The sequence below is a fragment of the Lithobates pipiens genome, unplaced genomic scaffold (genome assembly GCF_037356315.1).
Source record: "Lithobates pipiens isolate NorthernLeopardFrog02 unplaced genomic scaffold, aLitPip1_a1.2 Scaffold_30, whole genome shotgun sequence".
In the NCBI taxonomy this organism is placed as follows: Eukaryota; Metazoa; Chordata; class Amphibia; order Anura; family Ranidae; genus Lithobates; species Lithobates pipiens.
In genome coordinates, this window is record NW_027507791.1 from 30,502,307 (window position 1) to 30,519,029 (window position 16,723).

A 16,723-nucleotide genomic window follows, 5' to 3' on the forward strand; every position below is an offset into this window, starting at 1 on the left:
TGATCTTAAATTAACATTGTAACTTTAATAACAGAAATGTATAAATACAAATGTAAACATTGGAACTGGAACGTGCAACTGTGCAATAAAGTAATGCTTCCCCCGGTGGCATTTAGGCGTCATTCGGCTCCACCACTATGACATCATCACTAGAGGAATTCAAGATCTCTGGAAAAAAAAAAAGAAGAGAAATACAGAATTATAAAATGAGCCTGAAAGCCTGCTGTGCCCATTATGAGGGGTTCCCACCATCCCTGTGCTGAGTTCCCGGGTCTGTACACCCGCTGTGCCCATTATGAGGGGTTCCCACCATCCCTGTGCCGAGTTCCCGGGTCTGTACACCCGCTGTGCCCATTATGAGGGGTTCCCACCATCCCTGTGCCGAGTTCCCGGGTCTGTACACCCGCTGTGCCCATTATGAGGGGTTCCCCACCATCCCTGTGCCGAGTTCCCGGGTCTGTACACCCGCTGTGCCCATTATGAGGGGCTCCCACCATCCCTGTGCCGAGTCCGGGTCTGTACACCCGCTGTGCCCATTATGAGGGGTTCCCACCATCCCTGTGCCGAGTTCCCGGGTCTGTACACCCGCTGTGCCCATTATGAGGGGTTCCCACCATCCCTGTGCCGAGTTCCCGGGTCTGTACATCCGCTGTGCCCATTATGAGGGGTTCCCACCATCCCTGTGCTGAGTTCCCGGGTCTGTACACCCGCTGTGCCCATTATGAGGGGTTCCCACCATCCCTGTGCTGAGTTCCCGGGTCTGTACACCCGCTGTGCCCATTATGAGGGGTTCCCACTATCCCTGTGCCCATTATGAGGGGTTCCCACCATCCCTGTGCCGAGTTCCCGGGTCTATACACCCGCTGTGCCCATTATGAGGGGTTCCCACCATCCCTGTGCTGAGTTCCCGGGTCTATACACCCGCTGTGCCCATTATGAAGGGTTCCCACCATCCCTGTGCCGAGTTCCCAGGTCTGTACACCAGCTGTGCCCATTATGAGGGGTTCCCACCATCCCTGTGCCGAGTTCCCGGGTCTGTACACCCGCTGTGCCCATTATGAGGGGTTCCCACCATCCCTGTGCCGAGTTCCCGGGTCTATACACCCGCTGTGCCCATTATGAGGGGTTCCCACCATCCCTGTGCCGAGTTCCCGGGTCTATACACCCGCTGTGCCCATTATGAGGGGTTCCCACCATCCCTGTGCTGAGTTGCCGGGTCTATACACCCGCTGTGCCCACTACGTGGTAGAGAATCTATAGTCAGTGACTTCCATGTGTCCACCAAGAGCCAAAAAAGGAGCGTGAGAAGGAAAAGTTGTGATCCAATCACCAGATGAGAGAAATAAGTAAAAAAACGGTGACGTCACGCCGTGTACCGGAGTTGGAGGCGGCCCGTTTCGCACCATCCTGGAGTTCTTCGCTCTCCTCCTCCTCGCTGTCAGAACTGATGGTGATGACCTCCTTGGAGTCGTCAAAGACGGAGCTGGTGGACACTTCGTCCTTCATGTAGTAGAAGCAGCCACGTGGGGAGTAGATGCTGCTGTCCTCCATGGACGACACGAGGCTGGCCACTTCGGAGGCGGTGCAGGTGGAACAGTCGGTGGAGGTCGTTAGGGAGGAGAACGAGGAATCCACCGAGGCGGACTGGCTGGAGGGGGCGGCTGATTTGTTGGAGGGGGAGGAGGCGGCGGCGGGGGGGTCCTCGCTGCTTCCCAGGCAGATTTTGGACAAGCTCTCCTCCAAGCTGTCGGCCATGGTGGAGGTTTGCAGGGGAGGCGGTGGAGACGAGGTGTCGGCCAGCTGCAGCTCCTGGCTGTGATTGACGTCTGCCCGTGTGACTTCGATGGACTCATCTGGCGGGTAGGTACCTCAGTTACATCCAGATTCTCAATACCACCACTGACCACCCGTGTGAGAGGGGGGGGGGGGTTTGCTACCTTCAAAAAGGTGACAGGTGCTCAACCAAAAAACAGACACAACCTGGGATTTACGCATTTCACCTAAACCCCAACCGGGGAGATGCAATGGCGTGTCCTTCAACCCAACTTCTGGCCAGGACATGGTGAGGTGGAGTGAACTGATCGATTTGGGACTGCATGCCCCATAATTCCTTGCACACGGCACCGGAGGAGCAGGCAAAAATGAAGGACTCGGTAGCAACCCCCAGCTCTGCTGATGCCCCACTCGGTAGCAACCCCCCAGCTCTGCTGATGCCCCCACTCGGTAGCAACCCCCAGCTCTGCTGATGCCCCCACTCGGTAGCAACCCCCAGCTCTGCTGATGCCCCCACTCGGTAGCAACCCCCAGCTCTGCTGATGCCCCCACTCGGTAGCAACCCCCAGCTCTGCTGATGCCCCCACTCGGTAGCAACCCCCAGCTCTGCTGATGCCCCCACTCGGTAGCAACCCCCAGCTCTGCTGATGCCCCACTCGGTAGCAACCCCCAGCTCTGCTGATGCCCCCACTCGGTAGCAACCCCCAGCTCTGCTGATGGCCCCACTCGGTAGCAACCCCCAGCTCTGCTGATGCCCCCACTCGGTAGCAACCCCCAGCTCTGCTGATGCCCCCACTCGGTAGCAACCCCAGCTCTGCTGATGCCCCCACTCGGTAGCAACCCCCAGCTCTGCTGATGCCCCCACTCGGTAGCAACCCCCAGCTCTGCTGATGCCCCCACTCGGTAGCAACCCCCAGCTCTGCTGATGCCCCACTCGGTAGCGACCCAAAGCTCTGCTGATGCCCCACTCGGTAGCGACCCAAAGCTCTGCTGATGCCCCACTCGGTAGCAACCCCAGGCTCTGCTGATGCCCCACTCGGTAGCAACCCCAGGCTCTGCTGATGCCCCACTCGGTAGCAACCCCAGGCTCTGCTGATGCCCCACTCGGTAGCAACCCCAGGCTCTGCTGATGCCCCACTCGGTAGCAACCCCAGGCTCTGCTGATGCCCCACTCGGTAGCAACCCCAGGCTCTGCTGATGCCCCACTCGGTAGCAACCCCAGGCTCTGCTGATGCCCCACTCGGTAGAAACCCCAGGCTCTGCTGATGCCCCACTCGGTAGCAACCCAAAGCTCTGCTGATACCCCACTCGGTAGCTACCCAAAGCTCTGCTGATGTCCCACTTGGTAGCGACCCTCAAGTCTGCTGATGCCCCACTCACTAGTAATAAAAAATCCAGTGGTGCATAATCTAAGCACCAAACTCGAGGGGGCATAATAAGGACCTCAGATACACTGTGCATGCACACCTTTAGCATGATGCTCAAACAGGCACAGGGATAGGGGGATCCCAGCCACAACAGTCTTCTGCTCCCAAGCACCGCCCCTGAGCAGGCACAATATTAAGGACCCCAGCCACAATGCATGCCATAAGTGGCTGTATAGTGAAGAACCCTCGCACACAACGACAAGAACCCAGAAGCACGCATAGCGGGGTGGCTCCATTGAGACCCTTGCAAGGCAAGGTAGCCATCTTTGGGGGGTTTGAGAACACTCTATATGCCATACTTGACTTAGAGGCAGTACAGGTTTGCTTTTTTCGGGGTGGTGGTGGTGGGGGGTAGGAGTGATTCATGCATTCATAGATGGTGACAATAACCCCCGGTGCCAAATGCTGCTTACCAGACTCCAGCCGGTGTTCCTCCTCTTGTAGTTTGGCAAAGCTAGTGGGTTCTGGCTTCTCAGACATGCTGGTGACTTCCGCCTGTCGGGGGGACATGCAATGAGCCTACAGGGTGACACGTTTGTTTGTGAGAATTCATAGCAGAGAATGTTCCTCACCAAAAGTCGGGATACAATCGTCTCATCATCGTCAGACTTCACAGGACTTTTCCCTTGCTCTACTGCAAGTCCCAGACGAATGAGTTCCTGGCCGATATCCAGCATCTGCAACAAGGAAGAAAGTCAAGACTGGAGATGGGGGGGGGGGGGCCACACAAAGTGCCAGAGGACCCAGCCTGACTGTCCCTGACCGCGCCCAACTCTGCCCGGAACCAACCCCTTACATTCTTTGGACTTCAGTTTGGCCAATCATGGAGGCTCAGCATTACACGTGGGCGTTACCCTATGCAAATACAGCCTTTGCCTAGGAACGCCCACTCCACCCCCAGACCGATACCCGCACCCATCAAGGCATTCAAGAGTAAAGCATGGGGCGCATCTCCACTCACCGGGTCCCTGGATGGGTCGTATAGCTGGATCTGAAAGTGGGAGACCCCCGGGGACGGGAAACTAGCTATCTTGGCCAACAAGGGTTTCCATTTAGCACAGTGCACCAGGGTATCAAACACGTCCAGCGCCTCCGATGACCACTTCCCACCTGCCACAAAAGACACAGAACATCGGAATGAGCTGACAATTTGGATACGCCAAACTTGGTGGGGGGGGGGGGGGGGGGGTTACAGATGAGGGTCTGCGACTCACCGTTCGGAGAGACATACGCGAGGCCACATTCCACCGCCTGGAATGGCAAACTGAGAAAGTCACTCCTGAAAGGAAACACATGAAAACTTTTTTTTTTTTTTAGAGGAGAAACGAGACTCATTCACATGGGCACCGAGGCCTGTAGTCCATACATTGCAAGACAAGATCGCCAAAAGAAAGCCTTGGTTGTGCTAGGAAAACAGCGTATTTATTACTGTAACTGCAAAGATTTTGCCGAAAAAAATAGGTCCATATCAGGCCCATTTGTGAGGTCAGGTACTGAAGTTGGATGATGGAGACCTGGCTCACAATCAGCATTCCAATTCATCCCAATAGTGTTCCGTAGGGCTGAGGCCATGCCTCTTGGCTTTGCGAGTTCCTCCACACCAAACTGGTCAAAACTGGGAAAGTTTCCCACAATTTGTTCCCATTAGCGAAGTCAGCTGAGGTTTGATGAGAAGACCTGGTTTGTGTGCCACACACTGAGCACCAAAAAAAAAGACCTGGCTAGCAATTGGCATTCCAATTTACCCCACAGGTGTTCAGTAGGATTGAAACCAAGGCTCTTAGCTCCGAGTTTCTCCACACCAACATGGGAATGCTTCCCACAGTTTTGTACCCATTAGCGAGGGCAGATAACGATGTTGAATGAGAAGATCTGGCTTATGTGCCTCACGTTGGGCACCAAAAAAGACTTGGCTCACAATGGCAGTTCCAATTCATCCCAAAGGGGTTTTGGTAGGGTTGAGGTCAGGGCTCAGAGTTCCTCCACACCAAACTGTTCAAACCTGGAAACTTTCCCACAATTTATGCCCATTAGTGAGGGCAGATACCGATGTTGAATGAGAAGATCTGGCTTATGTGCCTCACGTTGGGCACCAAAAAAGACTTGGCTCACAATGGCAGTTCCAATTGATCCCAAGGGGTGTTCTGGTAGGGTTGAGGTCAGGGCTCTTAGTTCCTCCACACCAAACTGTTCAAAAACCTGGAAACTTTCCCACAATTTATGCCCATTAGTGAGGACAGGTACCAATGCTGAATGATAAGACCTGGTTTGGTTGCCACACATTGGGCACAAAAAAAAAAAAAAAAAAAAAGACCTGGCATTTCAATTCATCCCAAAAGGTGTTCAAGTCAGGGCTCTGTGCAGAACAGTAGAGTTCCTCCAAACCAAACAGGTCAAACCGTGTCCTTATGGAGCTGGCTCCACTCTTATGGGGACACATTGTGGGAAACATTCCTAGAAGTGAGCGCAGGTACCAATGTTGGATGAGAAGACCTAGCTTGTGTGCCACACGTTGGGCTCACAATCGCTGGTCCAATGGTGTTCAGTAGGGTTGTGGTCAGGGCTCTGCGTAGAACACACTGGTTCCTTCCCACCAAACTGGTCACAGGATGTCTTTATGGAGCTGGCTTTGTACACAGGGGAACAGAAAAGGGCCTTCTCAATCTGTTACCGCAACGTTGGAAGAGCCCAATTGTCTACAATGTCTTTGTATGGTGGAGTATTAACAGGACTCTTCATTGGAGACACCTGAAACAAACATTCATGTATGACCATGACTGTTTCTCCAAAGTATGCCAGTTGTATGGCCATGAATGTTTCTCCATGGTATGCCAGCTGTATGCCCATGAAGGTTTTCTCCTTGATATCCCAACAGTATGACTGTTTCTCCATGGTATGCCAGCTGTATTGCCATGAATGTTTCTCCATGGTATGCCAGCTGTATTGCCATGAATGTTTCTCCAAGGTTTGCCAGCTGGTTAACCATGAATGTTTCTCCATGGTATGCCAAGCTGTAGGACCATGAAGGTTTCTCCATGATCCCAACAGTGTGACTGTTTCTCCATGGTATGCCAGCTATATTACCATGAAGGTTTCTCCATGGTATGCCAAGCTGTAGGACCATGAATGTTTCTCCATGGTATGTCAGCTGTATGACCATGAAGGTTTCTCCATGATTGACCAACAGTATGACTATTTCTCCATGGTATGCCAGCTGTATTGCCATGAACGTTTCTCCAAGGTTTGCCAGCTGGTTAACCATGAATGTTTCTCCATGGTATCCCAGCAGTATGACTTGACTGTTTCTCCATGGTATGCCAAGCTGTAGGACCATGAAGGTTTCTCCATGGTATGCCAGCTATATTACCATGAAGGTTTCTCCATGGTATGCCAGCTGTATGGCCATGAAGGTTTTCTCCGTGATATCCCAACAGTATGACTGTTTCTCCATGGCATGCCAGCTGTATTGCCATGACTGTTTCTCCATGGTATGCCAGCTGTATTGCCATGACTGTTTCTCCATGGTATGCCAACTGTATTGCCATGACTGTTTCTCCATGGTATGCCAGCTGTATTGCCATGACTGTTTCTCCATGGTATGCCAGCACTATGACCATGACTATTTCTCCATGGTATGCCAGCACTATGACCATGACTATTTCTCCATGGTATGCCAGCACTATGACCATGACTGTTTCTCCATGGTATGCCAGCACTATGACCATGACTGTTTCTCCATGGTATGCCAGCACTATGACCATGACTGTTTCTCCATGGTATGCCAGCACTATGACCATGACTGTTTCTCCATGGTATGCCAACTGTATTGCCATGACTGTTTCTCCATGGTATGCCAGCACTATGACCATGACTGTTTCTCCATGGTATTCCAGCACTATGACCATGACTGTTTCTCCATGGTATGCCAACTGTATTGCCATGACTGTTTCTCCATGGTATGCCAGCACTATGACCATGACTATTTCTCCATGGTATGCCAGCACTATGACCATGACTATTTCTCCATGGTATGCCAGCACTATGACCATGACTGTTTCTCCATGGTATGCCAGCACTATGACCATGACTGTTTCTCCGTGGTATGCCAGCTATATCACACTCTTGGCTATATAAATGTTAAGAACATTAATCTAGCATAACCTCAATATAAATCATTAGTAGACCCAAATCTAGAATATGTGGGAAGGGGGGTATCAGGGGTTTGGGCACTCTATGCACGGCAAGAAGAGAAGCATTTTGGAGAATTTTGATGCAACAACTGAACCCATGAAGAGCATAAAGAGCTCACTGGCTGGCATATCAGCCCAGAATAAAACACACGTGTGGCTAGGTAATGCCCCAACTTTCACTTACCTGAGCGGGAAGAGGTGCTCTTTCGGGCATGCCCAGTTGTCACCATAGTCCACGTAATACAAATCAACCGTGCCGTTCTCCGGTAATCCCAGGACCTCCGCCCTGTACCAGAAACCGTCGTCATGGAACGGAGCCGCCACGATATCCCCGTTCTGAATCTCCGGCATCTCTCCCTGATAAAAAAAAAACAACAAAAAATAACAGCCAAGGTAACGCCACGCCTGCCCAAAAAGTCAAAGCGCACGTACTCACCTGCTTCTTCTGCCTCAAGTAGAAGTCGCTCATCTCCGTGGTCAGCTTGTCGAGCTGCGAGGCGCGTGAGCCGAGGATCTGGATCCAGAAATGTTTGGGGTTCTCCGTGGCGGACACGCAGACTTCCACGTGCTCACCGGCGCGGAAGTTGAAGTCCGGGCTGGGAACTGGAAAGGTGGACATACGAGGCGGATCAATTCCAGATCTAATTTCTCAGATTCTAGTATCGCTTCTCTTTAGGTGCCCCCCCCCCCCTCACCAGAGCCAAGCCCTGCCCCCCCCCCCTTTCCAATGAGATGAGAGATGGGTGCAGCCTAGTCCTAGAGGTGGAAGGGCTTTGCCCTCAAAGGCAAATTAAGTCCTTTGGTAAAAGTGAAACTTGTCAGAGGGGGCGCTACAACATAAAGCAATGAAGTTGTGATTCAAACCCATCATATAATATATATGGAGCGCCCCCTACCCTCAAACTTGTAGATGTTGAATGTAGCGTTGGCGATATTTTGGGGCTCGGAGTCCTCGCCGATTCTTTCCTCCGGGGAGTCGGCGGTGTGGAAACTGTCCGGGGAGCCCGTGCTCGGGGTGGCGCCCTCCTTGGCGGGAGGCTGCTTGTCTTTCTTCTTTACGGCGATTATTGTCTTCCTGTGCGACCGGAAGTTGGAAGAAACCGCCGGATTTTTCCAGATGGAGGCGTCTTCTTCCACCACCTTCTGGATCAGAGTCTGAGAGCGAGGATAGGAGGGAAAAAAATAAAGAATTAAACATGTTCCAATCAGATCATTTCATTTTTAACTCCTCCAGTACCGGGCACCGTCACCCCCCCCCCCTCCCCCTTCCTGCCCAGGCCAATTTTCAGCTCTATCATACTTTGAATGACAATTGCGTGGTCATGCAACACTGTACACATGACTTTTTTTCCACACAAGTGGAGCAGTGTCATCATATAACTGGTGTGGTGGTGACTCGTGAACATATGTATAAAAAAAAAAATTATTTATTTTTTTCTTAAAATTTTTCTCATTTTTTACTTACATTTTTCTATTATATATTTTTTCTTTTTAACATATTATAGTAACACTGTACCCATATGACTTTTTTTCCACACAAGTAGAGCTTTCTTTTGGTGGTATTTAATCACCACTGGGTAACAGTATGCAAGAAAAAAAAAAAAAAAAATTTCTTTAAATTTTTTTTCATTCTTTTTTACTTACATTTTTCTTTATTATATATTTTTTTTCTTTACATTTTTTACATATTATAGTAACATTGTACCCACAGGACTTTTTTCCCCACACAAATAGAGCTTTACTATAGTAACACTGTACCCATATGACTTTTTCTCTCCACAAAAGTAGAGCTTTCTTTTGGTGGTATTTAAGAAAAATAAAAAAAAATTTAATATTTTTTTCTTCATTTTTACTTACATTTTTATTATAGTAACACTGTACCCATATTACTTTTTCCACACAAGTAGAGCTTCTTTTGGTGGTAGTCACCACTGGATGACAGTATGTAAAAAAAAAAAAAAAAAAAAAAGATAATTTTATATTTTTTTCTTTAAATTTTTTCCATTTTTTTTCTTTTTAACTTAAATTTTTATTATATATTTTTTTCATATATATATTTTTTTTTTTTTACATATTGTGACCAGAGCAATACAGTTTTACTTTAGTAACACTGTACCCACATGACTTTTTTTTCTCTCCACAAAAGTAGAGCTTTGTTTTGGTGGTATTTAAGAAAAAAATTTTTACTTACATTTTTCTTTATTACATATATATTTTTTTTCTTTTTTACACATTATAGTAACACTTTACCCATATGACTTTTTTTCTCTCCACACAAGCAGAGCTTTCTTTTGGTGGTATTTAATCGCCACTGGGTGAAAGTATTTAAAAAAATAAAATAAAATAAAAAGTCTAATTTTTTTCTTTTTTTTTTTCTTTCTTACTGACATTTTTCTTTATAATATATTTTTTATACTGTTTTTTAACTTTTTTTCTCCACACAAGTAGAGCTTTCTTTTGATATTTAATCACCACTGGGTTTAATTTTTGCTAAACGAAAAATAAAAAAATAAATAAAAGGGCCAGACATTTTGAAAAAAAAAAAAAAAAAAAAAAAAAAAAAGGTTTTTCTTCGTTTATGTTATAAAATTTTTCAAATAATCTTTCTTCATTAATTTAGGCCAAACTGTATTCTGCTCTATTTCTTTGGTGAAAAAACCCCCCAAATCAGCGTATATTAGTCTGTAGGAAAGATAGAGAGTCCACAAACTATGGGATGGATATCTGAAAAAAAAAAATCAATCAATAAATCTGATCAGTCCTAATGTGACGGCCCATCTCATTTCCTGAAACCCCGAAGAGGACAGTACAAATAACCCCTTTTTTTGAAAGTAGACAGTCCAAGGTATTTAATAGGAGGCACGGCACATTTTTTTGAAGTAGTATTTTTTTTTGTTACAATTTTTTGGAAAATATCAATTTTTTTTTTAAACATACTTTCACCAGTGCAGTACAGTGTCATCATATAATTGATGTAGTGGTGACTAGTGACAGTATGTAAAAAAAAAAAAAAAAAAAATAAAAAATAAAATAATATAATATAATATAATATAATATAATATATAATATATATATATATTTTTTTTTAAATATTACAACCCCTTTAAGTCAACTTGAGCACCTTGGCGGCCTCCACTTGCTTCAGCGATCCGGTTATGGTGATGCACCTCGCTAGGTCCAGGCAGTTGTCCGGCTGGCGCTCACACTGGATATTGGCTCCGGAGGTTTTACTCATCTCCCGAATCCTCTGTCCTCCTTTTCCTGAAACCAATTGGACAGGAATGGGTCCACAGCACAGTCACTACTACATGGTTTAATCAGTACGGGGTCCTTAGGGCCCCCATAAATCATCCGATTTGGCTGCCATATTTTCCAAGTAATGACTAATAAATCCCAGCAAAGCAAAGTTCCATACAAAAGACACTCCCCCTTATCACCAACGGGAGGAAGGAGGTCCCGATTCCTCTATATAGATCTTTATATCACTAGAGGGGTCACCAGGAGGAGGAAGGAGGTCCTGATTCCTCTATATTGATCTTTATATCACTAGAGGGGTCACCAGGAGGAGGAAGGAGGTCCCGATTCCTCTATATAGATCTTTATATCACTAGAGGGGTCACCAGGAGGAGGAAGGAGGTCCTGATTCCTCTATATAGATCTTTATATCACTAGAGGGATCACCAGCAGGAGGAAGGAGGTCCTGATTCCTCTATATAGATCTTTATATCACTAGAGGGGTCACCAGGAGGAGGAAGGAGGTCCTGATTCCTCTATATAGATCTTTATATCACTAGAGGGGTCACCAGCAGGAGGAAGGAGGTCCTGATTTCTCTATATAGATCTTTATATCACTAGAGGGGTCACCAGCAGGAGGAAGGAGGTCCTGATTCCTCTATATAGATCTTTATATCACTAGAGGGGTCACCAGCAGGAGGAAGGAGGTCCTGATTCCTCTATATAGATCTTTATATCACTAGAGGGGTCACCAGCAGGAGGAAGGAGGTCCTGATTCCTCTATATAGATCTTTATATCACTAGAGGGATCACCAGCAGGAGAAAGGAGGTCCTGATTCCTCTATATAGATCTTTATATCACTAGAGGGGTCACCAGCAGGAGAAAGGAGGTCCCGATTCCTCTATATAGATCTTAATCACTAGAGGGGTCACCAGCAGGAGGTCCTGATTCCTCTATAGATCTTAATCACTAGAGGGATCACCTGCAGGAGGTCCTGATTCCTCTATATCACTAGAGGGGTCACCAGCAGGAGGAAGGAGGTCCCGATTCCTCTATATAGATCTTTATATCACTAGAGGGATCACCAGCAGGATGAAGGAGGTCCCGATTCCTCTATATAGATCTTAATCACTAGAGGGGTCACCAGCAGGAGGTCCTGATTCCTCTATAGATCTTAATCACTAGAGGGATCACCAGCAGGAGGAAGGAGGTCCTGATTCCTCTATATAGATCTTTATATCACTAGAGGGGTCACCAGCAGGAGGAAGGAGGTCCTGATTCCTCTATATAGATCTTTATATCACTAGAGGGGTCACCAGCGGGAGGAAGGAGGTCCTGATTCCTCTATATAGATCTTTATATCACTAGAGGGGTCACCAGCGGGAGGAAGGAGGTCCTGATTCCTCTATATAGATCTTTATATCACTAGAGGGGTCACCAGCAGGAGGAAGGAGGTCCCGATTCCTCCATGTAGGTCTTTAGTTAGACCTCCTTTCGAATACGGTGTCCAGATGGGCCCCTCAAGCTCTATAATGAGTAGAATCCATGTCTTGCTGGTCGGACATTCAGCTTCCTGTCCAGTACAGGTGAAGGAAACCAAGAGACCCCGACAAAACCAACGATATGCAAGTCACCGGCCTTACAATCGCCCCTCCCCCCCCGCACATACTTCCCATGGGGGGGGGGGGGGGGGGGCTCCCGGAAAACGTACCTATAATCCGGCACACAGATCTGGCAGGTAGGTGCAGCTCCACCTCTATCACGGCATCATCCCGCAAGATTCCCGGGAGCAGCTCCTGGGCCTGGCGCACCTGGGCGGGGCTCCCCCTGATCGTCAGCTCTTGGCGCCCATCAGAGTCTATGACTTGGCTCAGATCGATACGAGTGGACGTTCGTTTCGAGAGCTGCAAGGAAGAAAGAAGGCAGTGCAGGAACCGGCTCCATTCAGGGGGAAAACAAAAACAACAAAAAAAAGAAAGTCTGTGAAAGAACACATGCCCGGCATCCTTGTAGACATGCATGCTCAAAGAACTCAGCAGATTGTACAGCTAAGGCCTGCAGCACCCTCTGGCCGGCAGAGGAGAGCATGCATGTATAAAGGGAGGCCAGAAACGTGTTCTTGCATACAAAACTCTTAAGAACATCAAATGTTAGGAGCCGTGGGCTGCCCTCCAACAGCTATTAGCTGCCTCTGCCATCACTATTTTGCTGATTGTCATGTGTGGGGGTGTGACCTTTAGAGGTAGCAACAGTCACTATATACTGCTTTTTCCAAGTATTATATAAAAAAACGTATCCCTGACATCCCTTTAGGTATGTATGCTCCTTTCCCTGTTGGCCACTAAGCGCCTCCCTGCTGGCGCCACTGGGTGCCGCAGACCTTCGCTGTGCAATTTGTTGATCACCATTACTGTGTAAACAAGCAACTGATCAGCAGATGGCACAGCACCGAGCGGCCAGCGGGGGAAGAGCATGCACATCTAAAGGGATCCCGGGAATGTGTTCTTCCATACGATGATAGAGGCAGGGTGTCGCAACGTTTAAAAGGAGCCTGCGAGCCCGTCCTATCGAACTCACAAAGACCAGCAGACAGACCCCGTGATAACGTCACTCAATCTCAATGCAATTTTACCCCCTCCCGGACGGGGGAGGAGGTGGAAGAGACCTCACCTGACCAATGACCTCATCCTCTCCAGCCGGGAGCCGCTTCACCGCGTGCTGCGAAATCTTCATTCGAAGTTCATCGGTATCCTCTGCGCTCTTCGGTGCTGGGGGAGGAGACAGACAGAGGTTCAGTAGGGCGGGGCCCTGGGGACACATTTGGGAATCTCTGGGATGGAGAAAGTTTATATTCCCCCAAATTACAAATCAGTAAGGGGAGCAACTATGCACAAGCAACCGCTGCACAAGCAACCGCTGCACAAGCAACCGCTGCACTGCGTGATGGGATGTTCTGTACACTCCGGAGCTGGGAGTACAGAGAGGAAGGAGGGCAAATAAACTTATATACAATACTAGACTGGTTCTCTTTACATGTTCTGTTTAGTACCCCCGTTAGCATACCCCCCCCCCCACATACTACTCTCTTCCTACACCTCATAACCCCTTATACCCTCCCTCATATACATATAGCTCACTTCCTACCCCCCTCTCTACTACCCCACACGATACAAAGTTACCTCTTCCTAACACCCCCCCCCCCCCCAATCATCCCTACTCTTCCAATACATAAGTGCCCTCTATCTGTCCCCATCATTACAAACAGTGCTCACTTCCTACCTACATTACCCCCCCTCCCCACCCCCTTTACATAGTGCCTTCAATGCTACTCTCATTACCCCCTTGCCCATCTTATACACCATGCCGCTTCCTACCCCCATTACCACCTCTGCCCTCCCCCTATACATAGTGCTCACTTCCTACCCTTGTTACCCCCTCTCACCTTTCCCTATACATAGTGCCCACTTCCTACCCTCATTAACCCCTTCCCATCCCTCCTATACAGATTACCCGCTTCCTACCACTCATTACCCCCATCCCTACACCCTTATACATAGTGCTCACTTCCTACCCTCATTACCCCTTTCCCACCCCCTCTATACATAATAACCACTTCCTACCGCCCCCCCTTACCCCCTTTCCCACCCCCTCTATACATAATAACCACTTCCTATTTCTCCCCCCCCCCCCCCCATAGTGCTCACTTCCTACCCTCATTACCCCTTTCCCACCTCCTCTATATATAATGTCCACTTCCTACCCCCCCCCCCCCCCCCCCCAACACATAGTGCCTGTTACCTACCCTCTCCTATACACAGTACACACACCCCATTGCCCCCATCCCTATACATAGTGCCCACTTCCTACAGTCATTACCCCTTTCTCATCCCTTCTATACATAGTGCCCTCTTCTTACCCCCTATACAGTGACCTCTTCATACCCCCTACAATCCCCTTCCCATCCCTCCTGTATATAGTTCCCCCCCCTTCCTATCCCCTATTATGTCCTTGCTATCCCTCCTATACATAGTCTCTCTCCCCCCCCCCCCCCATCATCCCCTGACCCATCCCTCCTATACATAGTGCCCACTGCCTACCCCCTATTACCTCCTTCCCATCCCTCCAATACATAGTTGCCTCTTCCTACCCCCTATAATCCCCTTTCCCATCCCCCCTATACATAGTGCCCTCTTCCTACCCCCTATAATCCCCTTCTCACCCCTCCTGTACATAGTTCCCCCCTTCCTATCCCCTATTATCTCCTTACTATCCCTCCTATACATAGTTCCCCCTTCCTATCCCCCCATTATGTCCTTACTATCCCTCCTATACATAGTTCACCCCCATCATCCCCTGACCCATCCCTTCTATAGATAGTGCCCTCTTCCTACCCCCTATAATCCCCTTTCCCATTCCTCCTATACATAGTGCCCACTGCCTACCCCCTATTACCTCCTTTCCCATTCCTCCTATACATAGTGCCCACTGCCTACCCCCTATTACCTCCTTCCCATCCCTCCTATACATAGTGAACACTGCCTACCCCCTATTACCTCCTTCCCATCCCTCCTATACATAGTGCCCACTGCCTACCCCCTATTACCTCCTTCCCATCCCTCCTACACATAGTGCCCACTGCCTACCCCCTATTACCTCCTTCCCATCCCTCCTACACATAGTGCCCACTGCCTACCCCCTATTACCTCCTTCCCATCCCTCCTACACATAGTGCCCACTGCCTACCCCCTATTACCTCCTTCCCATCCCTCCTACACATAGTGCCCACTGCCTACCCCCTATTACCTCCTTCCCATCCCTCCTATACATAGTGCCCACTGCCTACCCCCTATTACCTCCTTCCCATCCCCCCTTTACATAGTGCCCACTGCCTACCCCCTATTACCTCCTTCCCATCCCTCCTATACATAGTGCCCACTGCCTACCACCTATTACCTCCTTCCCATCCCTCCTATACATAGTGCCCACTACCTACCCCCTATTACCTCCTTCCCATCCCTCCTATACATAGTGCCCACTACCTACCCCCTATTACCTCCTTCCCATCCCCCCTATACATAGTGCCCACTTCTTACCCTCTTCCCATCCCTCCTATACATAGTGCCGCCCACTACACACAGTGCCCACTCCCTCATCATACCTCCTCTCCCCACCCCCCCTACTACACATAGTGCCCACTTCCTACCCCCATGTGACCCCCACAGAGGATAGGTATATGGGGGAGGGGGGGGGTCCTATATTCCGATTTTTTGGGACCAGTTTAGGAAGGTTGCGAGTTCCCGGTGGTATTACCTTGCCCGCTGCGGTACTTGGCGTAGCATACACAGAGCACGGCGGCCCCCGCGGACACCCCGAGAGCCAGCGCCACCTTCTGCCTGGTGCTGAGATTGCTCCAGCCTGCCATGGCGGCACCAGAGACCTGCGGATAAAGGAAGGAGCATCAGGAGCACAGCGCATGGGCCCCAGGTACAAGAACAGCATTCGAAATCCACGAGGGAGGCGGAGCCAGTGTCACAGCCGCCATTACCATCCACTACTTCACCCCAGGTCTGTCCCTCCCCCAACATGGGAGTCTCACTCCTCCTGCTGCATTCCCAAGAATTGAAAAAAAAGCTACTGGCAGGGGGCGGAGCTGGGAAAGCTTACAGGAAGGTAGACTCCACCTGCCGGAATGATGTCATTGTGACCACACTGGGGGGTGTCTCCTGATGTCACTTTACGTGTGGTGGACATTCAGGGGCAAAGAGTGAGCAGTGTTACCCAGGGTGGGGGCAGAAAGGACTTCTATCCCCTCCCCCCTCCAAGAGGGTCCCATGAATACATATGGGGGGATCCTATACTAGGATCACATGACACCCCCTGCATATACATGGGGGTCCTATACTAGGGTCACATGACACCCCCCTCAGTATACATGGGGGGTCCTATACTAGGGTCACATGACGTCCCCTCAGTATACATGGGGGGTCCTATACTAGGGTCACATGACGTCCCCTCAGTATACATGGGGGGTCCTATACTAGGGTCACATGACACCCCGCTCAGTATACATGGGGGGGTCCTATACTAGGGTCACATGA

At 49.2% G+C, this 16,723-nt stretch overlaps 1 protein-coding gene across 3 annotated transcripts in view; it reads right to left on the reverse strand.

Moving 5' to 3' along the window:
• The window catches only part of TDRKH (tudor and KH domain containing), a 20,678-nt gene continuing 3,955 nt past the window's right edge, over window positions 1-16,723 (reverse strand). For 2 of the 3 annotated variants that reach the window (XM_077463903.1, XM_077463904.1), the window contains exons 2-14: window positions 15,936-16,062; window positions 13,296-13,393; window positions 12,337-12,529; window positions 10,512-10,651; window positions 8,287-8,545; window positions 7,827-7,993; window positions 7,575-7,747; window positions 4,415-4,479; window positions 4,162-4,310; window positions 3,773-3,877; window positions 3,614-3,695; window positions 1,377-1,853; window positions 1-168 (exon numbers count right to left, since the gene is read on the reverse strand). In XM_077463903.1, coding sequence (XP_077320029.1) covers window positions 113-168; window positions 1,377-1,853; window positions 3,614-3,695; window positions 3,773-3,877; window positions 4,162-4,310; window positions 4,415-4,479; window positions 7,575-7,747; window positions 7,827-7,993; window positions 8,287-8,545; window positions 10,512-10,651; window positions 12,337-12,529; window positions 13,296-13,393; window positions 15,936-16,047 — 2,076 coding nt within the window. In that variant the 5' untranslated portion in view covers window positions 16,048-16,062 and the 3' untranslated portion in view covers window positions 1-112. The remainder of the gene's footprint in view (window positions 169-1,376; window positions 1,854-3,613; window positions 3,696-3,772; window positions 3,878-4,161; window positions 4,311-4,414; window positions 4,480-7,574; window positions 7,748-7,826; window positions 7,994-8,286; window positions 8,546-10,511; window positions 10,652-12,336; window positions 12,530-13,295; window positions 13,394-15,935; window positions 16,063-16,723) is intronic. The other variant, XM_077463905.1, reaches the window with a different exon arrangement.